Genomic DNA, 19,640 nt, shown 5'->3' with positions numbered 1-19,640 from the left:
TGGAGTAGCAGTTAATTGGAATGGCCATCAGCTGTCATTGCTCCTGGTTTCAGTGGGAGGTCAGTGCAAGCATCAGAGCCACTCCATGCAAATTACCTTCCAAAAGGATGGCAGGCAGTCACATCACTTGTAACTCTGAATCAAGCAGCAGTCTCTTGGAACTATCACCCTGAAAGAACCAACTCCTAAATGCTTTGTCTTCTGAAAATTTTTCTTTCTCTTTCTAGAACAAAAATACGGAGCTGGCATCTACTTTACAACGAACCCAAGGTACCTGAGCAAGGGTAAAGCTACATGGGAAACGGATTCTAAAATATACGTGTTTGAGGCTGATGTAGTAACTGGCTCATGCACTACAGGCCAGCCATCTTGTATTATGCCACCAGCAGTGGAGAGGAATGGCTTTACATTATATGACAGTTTAGTAGATAGTTTACACCGTCCTGAGATCTTTGTCATTTTCAATGGTTTTGCAGCCCTTCCGCAGTATTTGCTGACTTGTTCCCCACTGACCAAGAGGTATATAGCTCCTGGAGGAAACAAGCAGGATCCTCAGTGGGAATAAAGCAGAATTGTAGCTATGGTGAAGACCCTCTGAGAACAAAATCTAGTGCTTAGATTTAAAGAGAATGCTCTGCTTAGTAGTGTGCTATAGTCAGAGTGCTTCCTGAAAAGTACTCTGAAATATTCACGAACAAAAGAGTTAGTTAATACCTTAAGGATATTAGGATAAAATTACCGGTAAATGGAAGCAGAAGGGAAAGCATCCCAAAATACAGTGTAACATTTAGCATTAACATTTAACAGACCTGGTCGTTTACTTTATTTCTTAAAGTGATCTCAGTTTGTGACTATACACTTGATGATTGTGTAGGCTGTCATTCTTCCACTGCATTTTCTTAATCTGAGATATTGCATATGTCAGGGAAACACAAGAAATCTTGGTTGTGCCTTTTGATTCTTAAATTTTCTTTGACTTAAGATGGGAGAATGTAGAAGATGAGAGCTGTTTGCTTCTTAGGGACATGCTATTATATACAGTTATGACAAACATGAGGCAATACTCCATGATTTCTTACAGTGGTTGCTTTACTGCTTTTATTACTTACTTCAAGCATTGTAGATACACATATTCAAAATAAAAAGTATGAATGTCACTATCTGTTAACTTGTATTTTTCTATAGTCTTAAGAATGTGATTTGTACTGTACGTGAGCGTCAGACTTCTCAGCAACATTCAATCTCTTTGAAAGGCTACAAAATACTAGAGAACTGGTTCAAGCTACAGCTTGAAATTATTTTTCAATTAATCTACCTTTACCAAAATCTTTTAAAGATTACATTGTCAGCCTTGTCGCCAGGTATCCCCCCCATTACTTCTGCAGTGACCTGAAGCAAATACACGGAAGCCCAAGGGCTGTTACAGTAATTCCAGTGTAAAAGGGGATTCAGTCCAGCACTTGAGTACATGGAAACTTCCTCCAGTAAAGCCTGCTGATGGGGAGCAGCCTGATCTCTAAAACACAGATGAAATTAGTATTTAATAAAACTTTTCAAAATAATTTGTTAATGGATTCCCAGGATGCTTGTACTGCACCTGCAACTCTTGGGCTAGTAGTTGTAGTGCTAGGAACCACTCACAAGTCCAAAAGAAATTAAGTTATAAAAGTTTAATTCTGAATTTTGAGGTTACAAGTGGATTTTTTTTAACCATTACAAAAGAAACTTTTAGATTAATATATTAATATTTTAGGTTTTTTAATAATTATTTTTAAGATTAACTGTGCTTGCAGTTGCAAAGGGTAGTTTTGTAGTGTAAGTCTAACACTAGTTTTGTTCTCAAGAAATCCAAAGGTTGACATTGGAAATTATGCTGCAATTCTGAAAACAGAATTAGTCTATTCCTATTTTAACTATTCCATTAAAGTAACTAATTATTTTCCATTTCTGTTCCCTTCTTCCTTATATTTTTGATTCACACATTACTGCCATGAAAACACATATTTGTAGATTTAAGATTTGTTAGCAGTGAACAGAGGTAAGTTCTTATGTCAGCATGCTTCAAGAGACCATTTTTAAAGAGGTTTCATAGCAGGTATTTTTTTTTCTTCTACTATCTTCTGTAGTTTATGAACTACAGCATCAGTTTTCAGAACACCTAAAGGAATGTTGTTTTTTTTGGCACAATGTAACATCTTGCTCCTAGTGGGAATAGAGAACAGTTTTCATAACTCAGTATTAATTTAATACTGTAACACAAGTTTTGGTAACTATGTATTTCATTATTAACTATGTAACTACCCTTAACTGCATGTGAAAAGGTCTGTAGTCAGGTTAATAGAAAAATAATCATAGAGAAAGCTTTTAACATCTTAATCCTGTGCCCAGTATAGGCTTTCTCTTCCCTCCACATACACCTGTAGTTAAGGATTCAGTGTTACTGAATATTTATCTTTAGTTTTATTATAGCATGATTTTTTCCTGATGTATAATTTCTATTTCACCAGTGTTCTCCACACATAGTAATATGCTATATATTCTAGATATATATAGCTTTTTTAAAAACTGGTAATGTAAGAGATTGTACATAATTATTTTCATCTGGTCCTCAAAAAGAATAATTCTGTGTACAGAAACTAGAAAATAAACCCAGCACAAACTAGATGTACCAAGTAGTACATATTAAAATAATTACCACAGTAATTGAAAATTCCTGATCTTAGTCCTACCATAAGCAGTTAACCAGAGGCTATTCCACAGCCTCTGGGATTTCTCTGTTGTCCACAATAAGGGTATGAATAATTCCTTCCTTTCGTTTCCCACTACTGACAGCCTTAATGCAACAGCTGTGGTCAGCAACAGTAAAATGAGTTTCAGTCCCATCTTCCACAAATTCACCCTGAGAGAAAGGAGACAAGAATTAAAACAGGTGATATTTCAATAAACGAAAAGCTCGAGTGCATCAATGTCAAGAGCACTTGCTGTGTTGCTTATTTAAGTACCTGTGACAAATACTGCCCAAAAGCTGAACAAGGCTGCTGAATCTCAGGCAGGGCTCTGTCAAGGTGCCCAGTTAAAGATTTGTGCATATCAGACCATGATGAAAATTACACACAATCAGAAATGGTAAAGTTGGAGTTTGTGAATCCTTGTTACTGATTCATGTCAGTATACATGAAGAGGCAGCATCCTGCCGAGTTGTGCTGCACAGCCAGTAGGTGTCACACAAACCTTTGCTCAAGCAGCAGTGAGAGGTGAAGTATTTAGGATGCCTTCCACAGCAGATCCCTGAATCGATACAACAGCTGTGTATCTTGGATACCTCTCCTGCTGCAGTTCTGTAATTTCCTGTTATAGATTTTGCCAGACATGGCTGTGTTTTTGTCATGATGTTTGTGACAGTAGAACAGTTCATGTGCTGCTCTAATGATAGCACAGTTTGGTACTAAACCTGCACTCACAGCTTGCAAGGGCACCTCTGATTGCTCTCAGTATATTACAGAAAAGGCTGAGCCATCAGTAGCAGAAGTCCTGATTTACAGAAAGGAGGTTTCTTTCACTGATTACTAAGCAAACATTTGGTGAATCTTTCCATCCTACTCTCAGGTATAGGAGAACTGTTGATTTTACAATTTGTACTCATCCAGGGGCTTCCTTGTAGCAGCAGTAAAAACTTTGACACCCTATCTGGTGTGCATATTGAAAGCCATCATAAGCAGAAATACACCAAACAGATTAAGCCCCCTAGCTGTCAGCCTGCTCAAAAAATCAATGCAGATGTGATCAAGATAAAAGATTTGACTTGTTCCAATGAGGCTCTTAAGCCCTAAGTATTAGGAACATCTCTAGATGGAAGAAAGCATGAGTCATAATAGGCTACATGTGTTCAACTTTTAGTGACAACTGTTACAAGCAGGTTTGGATGCAGTGGCTCTACACTCTGCATCAAACTCAAATCCTTCCCAATCCCCAGAAATTTTTCTCCCTAAAAACCCTGCACAACTGACTCAAATTTATATGTTCGTCTAAAAAGGGGAAAGAAAAGTATAATTTATCCTTAAACAAGCAGATGGTTTGGTATCTGAACTGAAATACTGCCCATTATAAAATTCAGTGAAGGTCATTTTGAACAGACCAGAAGTGTCCTGGTTGCCTTGGCCTCTTTGGTAAAGGGAGATAATGTGCCCCTCTGGGGCTTATTCTGTCAAGCTTTGGTTACATATCCATAGCCTGGGAAGAGCCTTTGGAAAGGATCACATACCGCTGTTTCCATTTTCTGACCGTTGCACCACACATCCATCGTGTCTTTTTCTGTGAAGGAAAAGGAAAACAAAGTAGAAAGAACAAGGTATTTTTTTCTCGCTACAAACAAGGATCTAGGGATTTTAAAAAATCTATTGTTGAATTTTACTTTCAATTCCCAAAAGAAGTTCCCAAGTAGCTGTAGTGCCTGAGCTACAGGGTTTGCTCTCACATTGGAGAGAGAGGAGGCTCTGTTTTGCTTTGAATATACATTTTTAACCCTCCGTAGCCCTAGCTATTAATACTGTGTTGTTCTGAATAGCGCCAGAGATACTCTGACAGCCTTAAACCGAAAAGATTAAAAGACAGAAAAGTGAAGTAATTTCTGCTAATTATTTGAGTGCTGTTTATTCAATAAAGCTCTTTTTTTCAGGTCAATTTAATTTAAAAGCAGCATTATTTAATATCTATCAGACTGTTTGTATTCTTAACATTTTGAAAGCACCAAGTACCACTTTAAATATCAATCTTAGATTTTTGCATTTGAAACAGAATATTCTTTTACTTCTCCCAGCACATCCTCCTTAAATTACTTTGCTCTGTAACTCCCTTTCCTGACACTGTCATTCACACAACATTAGCAGAAAGCTGAATCCTGCTTGCCTTTCCAGTAAGCACAGGGAGATTAAAATTCTGTGAAGACACTTATCTGTTTCTGGCACTAAAACTGTCTTTCTTCATTGCTTCCCTTCATCTTAGGGCTGTTCATTCTGTCCTGAGGTTTAAGAAGAAATCATAGTCTGAGATCTCTTGTCTCCAGCACTAACCATACAGCAATGTCCCAGTGGAAGTTTTCCCACTAGATGCCATGGACAAATTCCTCATGGGATCCCTTCCTCCCACCTGCTTGTAATGTAACTGGGAAAGGTGGGGCAGAAGAGAAGCAATGTATTACTTTGCTATTAAGAAAGTGAAAGAACATCATTGGAAGGTTTTAGTTTAAGTGTGTAGATAAGAAGCAATGCAGAAAATACGATGCTCATCAATCTATCAGAAATGTAGAATAACACTGTTTCACTTCAGATAAATACTTCTTGACCATGGCTGATGATTTTTGGAAGGAAAGCCTGGCTATCTGCTGAACAAACTTAAGACACACATGAGGTTTGATCACAATGCAGGTAAAACTTCTGTAATAGGCTTCACCTAGAAAACTGCTTTGCTAGGGCAGCTCTATGGATGCAGCAGCAGTAATGCCTCCCAATTTTTTTTTCCCCCTCCAAATCTAGACCATGATGCTGCAGGCACACACATGTATAACAAGAGCGTTATTTTTCAGACTGTCTTTGGCATCTCATTCCAAACTTTCAGATCCCCCAGGATTTTATACTGTAACAGAGCTACCCACTGAACTGTGCTTTCTCTTAATTACCAGTTTTTGTACACAAGTTTATTCAGAGGCAGCAATATGTAGTCACTCAATGTTTACTTACCTAGAACAATTCTATAGTCTGTACCTCCCAAGGTCAATATCCAAGTATTGGTTGTTTTTAACCTGTTCTCTATATACTGCTTGAGACTCTTTCCGTTGATCTCCAAAGTATATTCATAGGCAAAGCCGCTGACTGCATCAATGTTAATAGCAGCTTTAGTTTTAGTAGCTCCAACAGTGAATGTTTCTTTACCCACTAATTTAAACATCCATTCTCTTCTTATTTCTTCCTGTAGAAGAAAACAAAGACAGTGGGTATTAATTAAAAACCTGGGTGCATGTTTTAATACTAAAAAATTTATCTGGAACTCAGGTGACAGCTCAGTACTGAATCATTATTTGGGAATGAATGCATACACGGTGCTTTGTATGCAGAGTGCCTCTGCCCAAGGACAGCAAAGCATTTCATGAATACTCACACCTTAACTGGAACTGAAAAAAAGAATGATGCATTTTATTAAACTAGGTAATTAACTGAATGTACCTCACTTGCATTTATTAGTCTTTTGTTTGTGGTGGTGTGTGTTGCATGGAAGTGCACTTATATAATCTGTATCACTGTGAATTTGAGCATATAGCAATTTCACCTTTCCATCAACATAGACAACACGCTTTCCTGAAGTGGTCCCATGTTCAAATTCAATCTTATGAACACCATCACTTAAAGCTACTTCCCAAACAGCCACCAAATCTGTCATCTTCTCTAAGTGGCTGTACCGAGACCTAAGGAGAAACCAATAAAATAAATTAATTGTCATTGAAAGGTCAAGTCCTGATGTCTGCAGTTCAAAGCTTTACTACTCCTGGGCAAGCCACTTTTGGTAAATAAAAAATGAGACTTGAAATAATAAGCTTGAAGAACTGCTTATATTTTCATGTTTTTCAGACATTCGGATATGACAAAACATCACAAAATATAAACAGTTAAACAGACTCACTTTGACAAACAGTACAAAGACACAGCTATCTATCTAACCTCTAAAACTCCCATTTCAGGTGACAATAGGTAACAAAATTATATTTAGTTTTAAGATACTCCTGGACAGTTCTGCTATTTCTTGGTAAGCATTAAAATATGTTATTTGACTGGTCTCAAATTAAGTGTTTCAGCTTTTTAGACTTGAAAAAATAGTGTGACCAGTTTAGCTATTTCTTGTGTTAACAGATTTGTCTGTAATCTCATAAACACTACCTATATCATTTAGATATGCAACTCTGCACACACAGACACGGGAAGGGATCTGGCAAGATATCCTTTTATTTAAGTAATTTTTACGGTTTAGATACAGTCATAAGTGACCACTGGAACTGTGGATATCTTTCCAAATCTGCTCATATCACAGTTCTGATTTTTTACCTTACTTCATCGTCACAGACAGTAATCTCCTCACCGGATGCCATAGAAGTCAAAAGAGCTTTTAATCCAATTAGCAGCAAGAAAAAATAGAAAAGCAGAATAGTAGCAGAGAAGCACTGAAGTCTAAAGTTTCATCATTTTCTCCAGCTAAGATAAAGGACATTTTTAAAAGCATCTTTATTAACATACAGTGCTGTCATATATATGATGAAATAAAAACACTTAAAGCGCAACCATCTTTCTCCAAGACAGAAAAGCAAGTGTATTTTCAAAAATATTATATTTTACAAAAATGAGTAAGTACAGTTTGTCCTAACTTTACTAGCTCCTCATAACTTTGTCAGATACTAGATGGAAAAATGGGCTGCCTGATTGGTGAAACAAAGCTTAGAAATTAACTTGACCAAAGCAGGAACCCAGTCCAGAGCTGCCCATCTCAGTTCCAGACCGTAATGAATTTGGGACTGGAAAATAGCACAGGCAGTTATTTCACCTCCCCCCTTTTTTAAACCGCTGCAGCAGCTTTCAACAAGCACATTAGTAAATTTGACCGGGCAATTCAATCACAAAATCTGTGTGAACCACAAGGAACTAATTTCTTAAGAGGATTTTAGACCACGACAGTGTTTTACAACCACTGTTTTTTAATGTATCATTTTCACTCATTAATTTCATCATCATCTGCCTTGTCTGTGCCTATCAATAAACCAACAGATAATAACATGTGCTAATAAATGCCGAGGAGATTGTTTTGGCCGTTCCTGAAGTTTCTGGTTCCTGCCAAGGGGGCACAGGGTGGGAGTCAGGCAGGGAATGTTTCCCTGCTCTGCTCCAAGGAGCAGGCTCGGCACAGACCCCGCGTGTCCCCGGCAGGGATCAGCACAAGGAGCGGCCTCGGGCACGCAGGAGATGCCAGAAGAGGTGTCCCAGGCAGCCCAGAGCCTTCATCACCCCGGGCAGGCCGCAGTCCAGCGGCGTGGATCTTAAGCATCATTTAGGATCAATGCAGAAAGGGTTAGGAAGCGTCCCCAGAACACGCAAATTATTCGTTTCTTCTTCTTTTTTTTTTTTTTTTTTTTTTTTTCTCTCCCTCAAATCATGGTAATGAAGCAACACCCATTTATTTTACACCAAAGCCGAACGCAGACTCTAGGGCAGGAGTGTCAGCTGAAGGCCAGCGGATCCCACCGCGTCCCAAGGGAAAGCCGTGCGCTGCTCCGGGGGGAGCGGCCGCGGCGCCCCCGGTCCCCGCTGCTCCGGAGCGGGGCACACATCAGTGCTGCACCCACCGCCTCTATTCACTGACCAGCTCAGCAGCCCGAGGCGATATTTACTCCTTTACACGGAACGGCTCGTTCTGAAAACTAGGCTGGGATTACGGCTCCCAGACCATCCATCTAATCCCGGCAGCTCTCATCGCGGGGCGGCGTACCGATGAGCTCCGAAAACGGCAGACCTGCCCCCACTGTTACCGCCAACAACGAGCTTTTTCCATTTTTCCCCATCTTTATTTTTTGTTGCTATCAGCCCCGCCGCAGCTCCCGCCGTGCCTCCGCTCCTACCTCCGCCCGGTCTCCTCCCCTCGGCTCCCGCGCCGCAAAATGGCGGCGCCCGCGCAGCGCCGCCCCGCGCTCCCCGGCCCGCCCGCTCCGCTCCCGCCCGAGCGGCTCCGCGGCCTGAGGAGCGGCCCTTCTCCTGCCCTGCGGCCCTCGCCATGGCTGAGGTACTCTGCTGGCTCCGGGTGTCGCTGCTGGGTGGTTGGAGCGGGACAAAACCGCGATGGAACAGTCCATGAAGCCCCAGAGCCGCCGCCACCTCCCTGAGGGCTCCGCTCGCGGCGGGGCCGCTGCGCCCCGGGTGCGTTGGAGGGACCCGAGGGCCGGTGGTTCGGGTTTCCTAAAGAGGCGAATTTAACTCATTGCGCGGATTTTGCTTTCAAATAGGGATCAGCAAAACTGATCGTGCTGTGTGTTAAGTACGCTTTTCCTCAATGTGCTTTGCAGATCCTATTGGAGCTTCTCACAAGCCCTCCTGTAGTGGCCTCTTGGGGGTTTGGGGTGGGTTTGCTTAAATTTGTGGGAATTTGGTACTTTCTGCTGCACAGCTGATGTGAAGAACTCAGGTTTCTGCCTCTTTTTCCTTTTCTCCCAATGCAGCAAGAGAAGACAGAGTGGGAAAACCTAAACAAGGTATTACTGCGTCATGGGTTGAAACCTGTGAGCCTTGCTGCCCCCCAAAGCTGCAGAGATACATCAAGTAAGGAAATGTAATTTTTGTATTTGGAAATAGTAACTCTGAGTTCATAAGGCATCTCCAAAGCTGCCACTTCCAAATGGCAGCAAACAGGCAATCTTCTTTGGCTGTTAAAACCCTTTCATTGAGACTTTGCTTATGTTTTGTATCTCCAGATATGATTGTCCTAGACCATCAGTCTTCTCAGGGAATAAGGCTTGCATTAAAAACGCTGGTGGAAGACACTGAGCGACAGCAGAAGGTGATGCAGGGACTTATGGAGGCAAATCGATGTCTTAGGTAAGACACAGGGGAAGGAATTTACCTGTGGAGTAAAAATATTATTAGCGTGCATTTCCAGCCTGGTGGAGATCTTATCTCACCAGAGGCCTAAGACCTTTTTCCTGAGGTTATTGTTCAATATGCAGCAATGTTGTCCCAATTCCTTTCTGGCTCCTCCGTTATTTCATGTGCTGCTTATTCTTATATCAGTGTATTTCCCATGCCTGCTGCCACTGGATGTTATCAAAGGGCGTCACATAATGTCAGGCGTGTACTTCCTGCACTGGCTATAGTGAAATGGGTTTAATTTAAAATCAAGGATTTATTTCTTTTTTCAGAAATGTGGTACGACTGGAACAAGGTCGGGCGTCTCGGCAAGAGCAACGGGCTAATGATTTGGAAAATGTGGTGAAAAACATTAAGGCCAAAATTTGTCAGCTGGAAGATGAAACAATAGCTAAAGCATGCCAGCAACAAAACCAAGTCAAGGAACTTCAAAAGGAGCAACAGGCTTCATGGGTAATTCACATAGTGCTGTCTGAGGATTCAAACTTTTGGCTTATGAAAGGTCTCAGAATATTTACATTGATATAAATAAACATGAGTCTTGGGTCACAGGGTTAGTACACTGTTCATAGCTAAGTTTTTTCAAACTTTGTAGAATTTACTAGAAATAATTTGGAAAAATATCTGTATCCCTCTTCCACTGTCTCTTCAGCACAGCTAAAACCCAAGTGTTCATCTTCCTTGGGACCAAGTGCATACCTGGGCTTGTACAGTACCATCAGCTTGTGGGTCAGAACAATTCAATAACACTCTCGTTGCCTATTCACAGGTAAAATACCAACAGCAGCAGGAAAAGCTGCAAGAGCAAGAAGAGACTATTGCCCACTTGCAGAAGGAGCTGAGCAGAATTGGGAGGCAGGAACAGCAGCGAGTTACCACTCAAAACAAAAGGTTTTGTCAATTTTGCAAAAGAGCTCCCAAGTCTCTCCTCGATCAGCAGTAAGTGATTCTCTTTTACTGCCGAACCAACTGTAACATTAAATGAAGAAACAGATTTTAAAGTAATTCTTCTTGATATTTATATGTGAAAAAAAAAAGTAATCTGGAGACTTTAGGAGTACAAGATGAAATATGAATTATTGGGAAGGTACCTCAGTGCAGTGATATTTTTCTTTTGTGAAATTGTAATGCAGAAAAATCCATTTCAGAAATTTAAAAATTGCCACCCACTGCCCACACTAGATGTCAGCAAAGGGAAGGGAATGATTCATTCTGCTGTGTAGCTGCGGTGTCAGCTAGGATGATCTCATCCTGGGATTCTAACATTTTAAAATGTAAATTAAAAATTAACAAACCCCCCAACAAACACCATCCTTAGCTCCCAAAAAAGAACCTTTCCAGTTTTTGGAAGTGATGTTTGCAACTGCTGACTGCAGCCTTGCTGTGAGCTTCCAAGTACTTTTGGGTAAGTTTCCAAAGTATCACAAGGCTGTTTCTCTTGTTAGTAGGATTTCCATAGCTCTGCTACAATCAGACGTTTGCCAGTACTTAGGCCTCAGGTAGCCATTGCTTTATTGTGCTGATATCACCTGCCTTTCTAGGCCTGGCCAGCAATGTCTACCTGGGAAGGTTTAAGAGGAATTGTGTTTGCTCCCTTGAGCCCTCACTGTATGAGAGGAAGGATCACTGAAATTGCTTCCCTGTCCTGTCTCATCTGTCTCTCCAAACCAGACAATCTCAGAGTGCTCAAGACACTTTATTTTGACTGTGCCTCTCTGTTATCTTGCTGGGTAACCACAGGCAGAAGATGAGGAGGCTGGTGGGCAGATTTAACTTTTATCTCTTAAATATTTTGCTACTTCTAAACTAGTACAGATTCAATGTGTCTACTTTTCCATTTTGGCAAAGAGTGGCCATGTTTGTCTGATATGAGAGAAACTCCACTGTTTGGAGTAGCTACTTCCAGAGTACAGTGCAGCAGTGTAAGCTGACCTGTTCCTCTGGGTTGGTCACACTGTGAGTTTTGTGAGAATATCTGAAATTCAAAATTAACATTTTTCCTTTCTTCAGGTACCTTTGTCTAATTGATTATTATGAATCTCAAATTAGTCAGATTAAAAAGAAGCTGAGGTAGGTCTCACTGAATATCTTGTGGTTCTACTGTTCAAAGTTTTCTTAGCCCTTACTGTTCTTAAATCTTATAGTGGTAAATATTCTGTGCTCCAGGTATCACTAGCATGTAAAAAATAGCAAAGGGTTGTAATGGTCATGGAAATTTGGATTTTTCCAGGGGATAACTGTTCATCAGGCTAAGCAGCTTCTCAGTCAGGAAGCCAGGACAGTTAGGAGGTTTGGTGTAGTCAGATACTTGAACAATAAGTCTGTCTTTCTTTTTTTTTTTTCTTTCCCTTTCTTTTTTGCCATGGTTCACAGGCAGAATTACTGCATTAACTGTGCTCAGCTGATTGATCTCCCAAAACAAAAGGTTTTCAGCTCTATCTCAGAGCCTGCAGGGCACAAAGTAACAGACAGATACCTGAGACATTCCTATAATTTGAGATTAACATTGAGAAAACTGAAAAGGGATTTCCTTGTACTGGAGTTTCTCTTGTGGATAAGTGCACTTCATTAGCATATGAAACAGCTTTCCCAGAAATTAGAGCATGGATCTTAGAGAAGAATTTCTATTCTATTTACTTTGTAGTTTATGGAAACATTTTTATCATACATAACTGCTAACTAAACCAACTTACATTTTTGAGCTAATGGAACTGCAGTAAGCTGAACAAATTTATTTTTCCCAACAGGCAATATAAAAAAGATGAAGACGAAGTGCAGAGAGAAGTAGAAAACAAGGACGAGTTCTTAAATCTAGATGCTACTCCTAATTACAAAGCACTACTCATGGTATGGAACTGCCAAGAATAAGCCAGTGCAGACCTCTCAGTGGTAACCCTTGAAAAGCCACTTAGAAACATAAATGTTTGATTGCTCTCACTTGTTCTTCTTCTGAACTTGTAACCTCTGTGGGCAGAATTCCCTGTCCTTGTGCAAAGATTCAGCAAAATGTGGGTCTGCTGAGGGTTGGTTGCATAGACCTCCTTAGTCACAGTGCTCCACCTGGGGTCTACTGCACCAGGCTCTTGGTCTCAATCATCTGATTCCTCATCCATGCTGTTTTGCTGTCCAAATAATTGGGAGCCCTTCTTAACATGTACATGCTTTAAAGTGTTGAAGCTTGTTCATTATGAAATGAGTGCAGTAAAAGAAATAACCCAGTCTGTGTTGCAGTCTTTCCAGAAGCAACTCACTGAAACAAAAGCCAAGAAGGAACAGCTTTTGCTTGAAAATATAAGTCTCAAGAAAGATTTGGAAATAAGGTGAGAAGGGATAAGTATCATCCTTTGTAAGGCCATTTCAGTGGACTTTGCTTTACAAAGCACCAGCAACTGTAAAAATGAGGTGTGGAATCTGTAATTAAAAAAATGAGAAATGGCAGCAACAGCCACACTCTTCTCCCTACACTGTTAATAGCCTAAGCTGATAATGGTTAGTTTGCTCTTTATTGCTGTTGTCATGCAGAGATGTAGCAGAAATTCATTTCCAGAATGATGTTTTGGCACTGGCAAAGCTTTCTTCCTTTTTTGCTTGGATGAATTTTATAGATACTTTCCAATGCAAGACATATAATATCGTGCTTTTTCTTTCTGGCAGGCCATCTGCACAGGAGTTAAAATTTTACAAGCACCAAGTGAAGAAACTACAAAAAACTTTGAAGAAAACTCCCCAGTAAGTATATTCTTTCAGAGACTTTCATGAATCCTCTGGACTTCTGAAGGCAGTTACTCTGAAACCCGTAATGTGAAGAGTAGCTTATAGAGCATGTGCCTTATCAGCATTCTTTGGAGCCTGGCTATGGGCAGCAAGTGCTGCTGGACCTCTAAAGCCCTCTGTAATTCTGAAATGATGGCAGGGTCTCCAAATGGGGGCACAGCAGTGTGGGGTTTTTTATTTCATTTTGTCCTTCTGGATTTGATTTGAGTTCTTTTGCTGGCAATATTTACAGGGCCATCTGTGGTGTTTGCTGCTTCCATTAGCTGTAAAGGAAGCTACTGGTTTCATTATGGATTATGAATGTGAAAGTGTGAGTTGGCAAGGTATTGCAGTTACTGAAGTTATGTCCACCTTATTCTTAGAAATTGACTGGTTTATTTTTTTAAATATTGCTAAGAAAATACACAGAAGATATAAAAGATCCAGTACTAACAAAGTGTTTTTATCTGTAATTTCACCTAGACATTTTCCATGTGTATACTGAATGCTAAATATTTTATAGCCTGAAAAGACTATCACTTAAACTTTAAAATAAATGTACATGTTGTGTATATTTAAATGGTCTATTCTAGTGCAGTAGGTATGTAATAGTGAGCTTTGTATAATTAGCCAGGATAGATGCAGAAGCAGATAATAACTGAGCTTGGAATTTGAACCTTTAGAGTAAAATTCTGGATTTTAAGTTTTCAGCCATAGTAGAACTCTAGCAATAGAAAAACTGGTGGTGTCTCTTCTAAATCAGCAAGCACTCTGGCAAAGCCTCAGCCTGGAGACTTGTTAAATTAATGATATTTGCATTACGTATTGTGTTGTCAGTCTGTGCTGCTTGGGTCTGAGGGAATTCTATTGGCCAGCATCATAACATGGATTTTACTTTGTAGGTGCAAATATAAGTGCTACACACCTGGTTCTTCCATCAAGTGAAAAGGTGATACCTCCTGCTAGGGCTGCTTGTGTGACCCACTGTGTGTATTTTTGTGCAGATCTTCAGGGAGCAGGACTGAAGAAAAAAGAGAAGAAAAGAAAGACTCTGGGAGAGTTGCAGGAGTGGATCAGCTGCAGGTAGCTTGCCAGCAATACTTGCAGGTACTCAAATTATATCTGTTCTGCATATTTCTAGCACTGTCACAATGAAACATTACACGTGTTCTGTTTAGCTGTGTCAACTGGAGCGTGCTGGACTGAGGCTAAGAATGCCTGTTAAATCCTCTGTGCAAGATGAGTCATGTTCTGGATTTGGCAGTCAATGTAGGCTGGTTCTTGTTCTGTCTGAGTGTAAACTACCTGAAAACACAGCAAGGAAGCAGACACTAGGCTGGTAAATATGATTTAGCTGAAGTCTGTTCAGGGCAGGGGATTTGTTCAAGATCTTCTATGATAGTGGCCTTTATTTTCCTTTTAATTAAAAAGCCTAAATATGATAAAACTTAGCAAACTGTAAACTGAGGGCATTACAATGCCTCAGGTGGATAAATGTTAACTATTCCTCAAAGGGAGGTATATACTTGCCCTTTTTTTACATATCTTCTAGCTAGTGTATGTTGAAATCTTTGAGTTTATTGCATGTTGACTGCATGTGTAAAATTCATCAATAGTAATGTTGAACCTATTTATGACTTCATTTTAGGCAATCATGACTGTGATAGAGAGGGATTTTATTACAAACCATCAAACCTATTTGAGCAATAACATTTTTTATTTGTTGAAGGTTTTGTCCCGTATTGATTCTATTTTGCGAAGCTCAAGAGCTCCTCCATTAATATTCCGGCCCAGCAACAAAGGGCCAGTGCAAAATTCCATTAAAGAGAATGGACAGGGATGTGGATTTGAGCACCTTCCACTCACCATAGAAATGTGGGCAGATCAGCTCATAGCCCTAAAGGTAACAGCACGTTGTTGTACTCTGTTTCTTGGTCTTCCTTTCATCTGCTCTGCACTCCTCCATCCCTCCCTATGTGTAGGTGTGGAGGCTTTTGTGTGTAGCTTTTGTTATTGCCTGGCTTGCTGTTACATTTTACAAATAATCTGCTGTCCATGTGAAATATGTACCAGAGATACTTCTCTGTGTAAATCTTTTATTTTATTTTATTAACCGAGTCTCTGAGAAGAACCTTAAGTTCTAGAGTCTGGACTTCATACATTAATGGTGGTGCATTCTCTTCCTTCCTTTTGTCTGACCAGAACAGAACAGTGACTTTTTGATCCAAAGTTTAAGTGAAATAGTTTTGTTTAAAGCCAAACTCTTTGTGACCAATACTTCCTATTTCAATGAAACTGTAATACATAGCAAATATAATATTTTTTACTCTGTTCTTTTCAAGTCAAAGAATGTCAGCAAGACACTGTCCTTAAATTAATGAAAATTAAAACCTTAACCTCTTCAGTGCTGGAATGTTACTGCATATGAGAAACTGAAAAATGCCTGTTTCTTTCTAAAATAAGTTGGCTCCCCTCCCTTCTTTTAAAAGGATTTGCATAGGTCCTTGAGAAAACTGTCTCTGGAATTGCTGCCTTGGAACACTAAAGATCCACAGGAAAACAGAGAATCCATTCGAGTTGAAGACCTTCAGTTGATAGTAGATGCAATTTTGGAAGAATTAGAACATAAGGAAAAGGTATTTTTTACCAGAGGTTTATAATCACAAGTTACTGTGGAATTCTTAAATGCATTTTTCACAGTGATTAGATTGGTGCATTTGAAAGGCTTGCAGCATTTAAGAAATACCTGTTTGAAGACATTCAATAGTCAAAGATTGTTTTAGCATAATGGATAACTTCACCTTGGGGAAGGCTGCTTTAATCAAAGGCACTTGACCAGCAGTGAATTTGCATTGCCCTGTAGCCTCAGGAGTTATCCTGTTCTGTCTCTCAGGGCTGAGAATACAAAAATGCTTCTCTCAGCAACAGAGAAGAAAGCTTTCAAATGAGTATTTTGAGTTTGGTGTAGTTTTGTGCCTGAAAGCTGTTGAAACTATGTCTTCAGATTTAAAAATATTTTAAACGCTGAGATTTCATAAGGGAAGTTACACCTGTTCTTCTGACTGGTTTTAAGAATGTTTCCCAGCTAAAAGCATCCTTGCCTTGTTAAGCAGTACCATTGATGAGTTCTTCCTGCTTGCTCCAGAACAGCCAGACACAGTCTGTGCAGGCCCTATCTGCCATAGTGTCTCACTTCCAGAAGTTGTTTGATGTGAATTCTCTGAATGGTGTTTATCCACGGATGAATGAGGTTTACATAAAGCTGGAGGAAATGACCAACGCCATGAGGAATCTCCATGAGCTCCTGGAACTAGGTAAAGACTGCTTCTTGTTCACACCATTCCAAAGAAAGAAGATAGGTGAAAAGCTGACCTTCGTAGAAAAAAATGTTGGGAAATGAATGAACCAGGTGTTTCCTTCACTGGGAAAATAAAAATATGTTCCTGTGAATTAACTGTTGAAATAGAAAATCTCCATTATTTTTAATCCTTTAGCAGTTGCTGAGGAATAGCAGGGAGGCAGAAGAAGGGAGTAACAGGGGAAATAGAATTTTTATTTTTTTCCACAAAGCTTTTTTTTTTTCAGTGAGGTGACTTCATAATTGTTGTTCATTCTTCACTTGAAAGATAACAAGTTTAAGCAAGAAAATAATTCAGCCTTGGATACAGATTTCTATTCAGTAATTTATTCAGGTGTAATCCTCAGTAAGTTCCATCTTACGCTGCTAAACTTAAAAACCAAAAGTTTTTCAAGTTTTCAAAGTTGTTGAATGTCAAAACTGTCAGTACTCAAAGGTGTAGTTGGTTATTTCCCTTCTGGTGGGAACTTCTGTAGAGCAGCAGCTGCTGCTGCTTCTGGGTTAAAAGGTTGTGCTGGGCTGTAGGATGTCCAGCCCCAGAGCAAGGCTCCTGGGCTGCTGAGCCTCCTTCAAGGAGGGAAGCAGTGTTCCAAGCAGCCAGCATGGGAGATGAGGAAACCTGGCCTCCCTCTAATAACTGCAGCTCAGAGGATGCCTTGTCCAAGCCTAGTTCTGAAACTGAGGAAGAAAAGGACAAGGAGGCTGCCACTTTCAGTCACAGTGCTACAGACTGGTTAAAATTCAATACCCAAACAAGTTCTGGGTGTCACCAAAACGTTTGTTAAGCAGGTTCCTTATTGGCCTAGCCCCTATAATGTGTCTGCTGTGTCACAAGAAACTAAATAACTGCTCTATATATATAATCTCAGTTGGCTGATTTCCACTGACATTGCAATGATGCACTTCAGTACCCTCTCTGCTGTGAACACACAGCTCTGCCAAAAATTTTTTAGCCACTAAAGGCTTAGTGAGAGAATCCCCATTCCTAGCTGACCACAGGCATTCTGTTTTCTCTGAATGATGGAATGTGTAGGCCCAGATCCATGAAAACCAAATAAAATCTGTGCACCTGCAAGAATTCAACTGTGTCTAAAATAGTTCCCTGTTATTAGTGTTACAAGAATCATGAGGTGTGTGTTTTTCCACAGACAGTTCAGCTCCACCCACTGTGGTAGTGGATACTGTTGGGAAACTGTGTGACATCATTAATAAGAACGTGACTGAGCAGGTACAGCAGCTTCTGGGCACCCAAGACATCCACAGGTATGTGGGGCTGTTCACTGCTGACCATTCTTCAAACATGGAATCTAGTAATTGAGAACTGCCAAAAGCTGATGCTGAAAGAAAGTTTCATTATTTGTTATGAAGTCAGTGAGCTGTGACAGCACGGGTATTAGTTACTGCTGTCCTGCTTGAAACAAATCTTGAATCTTGTCAAAAGACTAAAACTGACAGAGGGAAAAATTGAGGCCAGAAGGTTCCAAAACACCCTCTGGTTTGCATGGATAATGTGATCAAGCATGCTTTAATGGTACACGTGTTTCTTCAGGAGACAAATCCTGCACCTGGGTGGGGAGGAGAAAGTGATGCAAGTCTCAGATGTAATGTTGAAGTGTTCTAGTTGCTAAGGCAGGGTTTACCTTAAGCTGTCTACAAATGCTTTGAAACTGGACAAATCCAGTTCTACATTCAACAGATGACAGCCACATCAATGTGGTAGCAGACCTAAGAGCTTGCATTTGGCATGTGCTTTACAGACAGACTAAAAAGGAGCAGGCAGCACGTCTAACACACGTTAACAATACTCACTCCCTCAGCCTTTCTGCACTCATTTCTCAGTTTTAACTGGAGAACAGCTGCTTTTAAAGCATTTCTTGCTCCACCTCCAAGGTGCTCCAAGGCAGTTATACCAGCCACCCCCAGGTGGTATATTCAGTACACAGACAAATGTTCCAGGACCCCGACTACCTGGTGCCATGTGAGGGGGAAAGGAAGGATGTGTAGACAGCATTAGTCGTGAAGTCAGAGATCCTCATGACAGCTCCATCATTGGCTGCAGAGTTCAAAGCTGAAGAACAGAACTGGGGTCCTTGGTTTTATATCCTAAGCAGTAGCAGTATTTTCACAAAGTTACGGCACAGAACAACAAAATGGCCAAGGGGATGAACTTGCCATGTCCTTGCACCTCTTACCTAACAGTCTTACTTTCCACTCCAGTATTATCAATAAGCTTGAAGAACACGAGTGCTTCTTTCCGCCCTTTCAAGCTCTCATTCAAGATTTACTGTGTCTTCTAGGTGAGTAATATTTGCAACAGTAATTATCTTCATGCCAATGCTTCCTCATAGAACTCTAAACAGTTAACAAGTGTTTTGTTTACTTCTGCTGTGCTAAAACAAGAGGAGGATGCGAGGGAAGGTGCTGCCTTTTGCCTCACTCTCCATCTTTCCTCAGGAAGGGACCAAAACACTTTATTTTCATTGAATGTGGGGTTGCATTTACTGAAGCATATTACATATATGCCAAATTCATCTTTTTCCAAAAGCATTAAAAGGTTTGAGGAGTTTATTTAATTCCCCAGCTGTTTAAGTTAGAATTTTGGTTGAACTCAAAGGTATTCTGGGTTCATAAGCCTTACCCTTTTGCTTTCCATTCTGTTGCAGAGATCAGTAACGTGGATGATATTTTACCTGCGGTGCAAAACCTGAAATGGGGAGCTGCTTATGGGTGACTCTGCTCTTCCTGAGCAAGACTTCTCTTACTTGTGAATGTACCTGTTGGTGCACATGACCTTGCAGCTACCTCCAAGCACTGTTATACTAAGCAACAATTCCAGATTTTTTAACATAAATAAAAGT

General features: G+C 40.3%; 3 protein-coding genes across 10 annotated transcripts in view; 2 read left to right on the top strand and 1 right to left on the bottom strand.

Annotated features, from left to right (window-relative positions):
- PARP9 (poly(ADP-ribose) polymerase family member 9) overlaps nucleotides 1-565 on the top strand; it is a 9,182-nt gene extending 8,617 nt beyond the window's left edge. For all 3 annotated transcript variants that reach the window (XM_058839373.1, XM_058839371.1, XM_058839372.1), the window contains exon 10: nucleotides 228-565. In XM_058839373.1, coding sequence (XP_058695356.1) covers nucleotides 228-565 — 338 coding nt within the window. The remainder of the gene's footprint in view (nucleotides 1-227) is intronic.
- FAIM (Fas apoptotic inhibitory molecule) overlaps nucleotides 1-8,747 on the bottom strand; it is a 9,540-nt gene extending 793 nt beyond the window's left edge. Inside the window, exons 1-6 of one of the 4 annotated variants that reach the window (XM_058839381.1) lie at nucleotides 8,654-8,743; nucleotides 6,322-6,457; nucleotides 5,736-5,964; nucleotides 4,262-4,311; nucleotides 2,730-2,899; nucleotides 1,394-1,516 (exon numbers count right to left, since the gene is read on the bottom strand). In XM_058839381.1, coding sequence (XP_058695364.1) covers nucleotides 2,750-2,899; nucleotides 4,262-4,311; nucleotides 5,736-5,964; nucleotides 6,322-6,432 — 540 coding nt within the window. In that variant the 5' untranslated portion in view covers nucleotides 6,433-6,457; nucleotides 8,654-8,743 and the 3' untranslated portion in view covers nucleotides 1,394-1,516; nucleotides 2,730-2,749. The other 3 variants (XM_058839380.1, XM_058839382.1, XM_058839379.1) reach the window with 3 other exon arrangements.
- CEP70 (centrosomal protein 70) lies at nucleotides 8,693-19,640 on the top strand. Of its 3 annotated transcripts, none has more exons than XM_058839378.1 (16): nucleotides 8,693-8,814; nucleotides 9,248-9,347; nucleotides 9,500-9,623; nucleotides 9,944-10,124; nucleotides 10,441-10,610; nucleotides 11,682-11,741; nucleotides 12,419-12,518; nucleotides 12,903-12,991; nucleotides 13,326-13,400; nucleotides 14,429-14,531; nucleotides 15,154-15,327; nucleotides 15,914-16,060; nucleotides 16,570-16,738; nucleotides 17,931-18,045; nucleotides 19,000-19,079; nucleotides 19,446-19,640. In XM_058839378.1, the coding sequence occupies exons 1-16, from the start codon at nucleotides 8,806-8,808 to the stop codon at nucleotides 19,511-19,513; spliced, it is 1,764 nt and encodes a 587-aa protein (XP_058695361.1). In that variant the 5' UTR covers nucleotides 8,693-8,805; the 3' UTR covers nucleotides 19,514-19,640. The 3 variants fall into 3 exon arrangements, with proteins under 3 accessions (XP_058695361.1, XP_058695358.1, XP_058695359.1); XM_058839375.1 differs by having other exon boundaries at nucleotides 8,753-8,948; XM_058839376.1 differs by lacking the exon at nucleotides 11,682-11,741 and having other exon boundaries at nucleotides 8,753-8,948.

The sequence above is a fragment of the Poecile atricapillus genome, chromosome 5 (genome assembly GCF_030490865.1).
Source record: "Poecile atricapillus isolate bPoeAtr1 chromosome 5, bPoeAtr1.hap1, whole genome shotgun sequence".
NCBI classification, from domain to species: domain Eukaryota; kingdom Metazoa; phylum Chordata; class Aves; order Passeriformes; family Paridae; genus Poecile; species Poecile atricapillus.
This window is presented reverse-complemented; position numbering and strand designations above follow the sequence as displayed.

Coding starts and splice junctions, on each gene's coding strand:
- CEP70 (XM_058839375.1), top strand. CDS start 8,871: ATGGAACAGTCCATGAAGCCCCAGAGCCGCCGCCACCTCCCTGAGGGC. Junction 10,125..10,440: donor AGGAGCAACAGGCTTCATGG/GTAATTCACATA, acceptor GCCTATTCACAG/GTAAAATACCAACAGCAGCA. Junction 10,611..11,681: donor AAGTCTCTCCTCGATCAGCA/GTAAGTGATTCT, acceptor TCCTTTCTTCAG/GTACCTTTGTCTAATTGATT.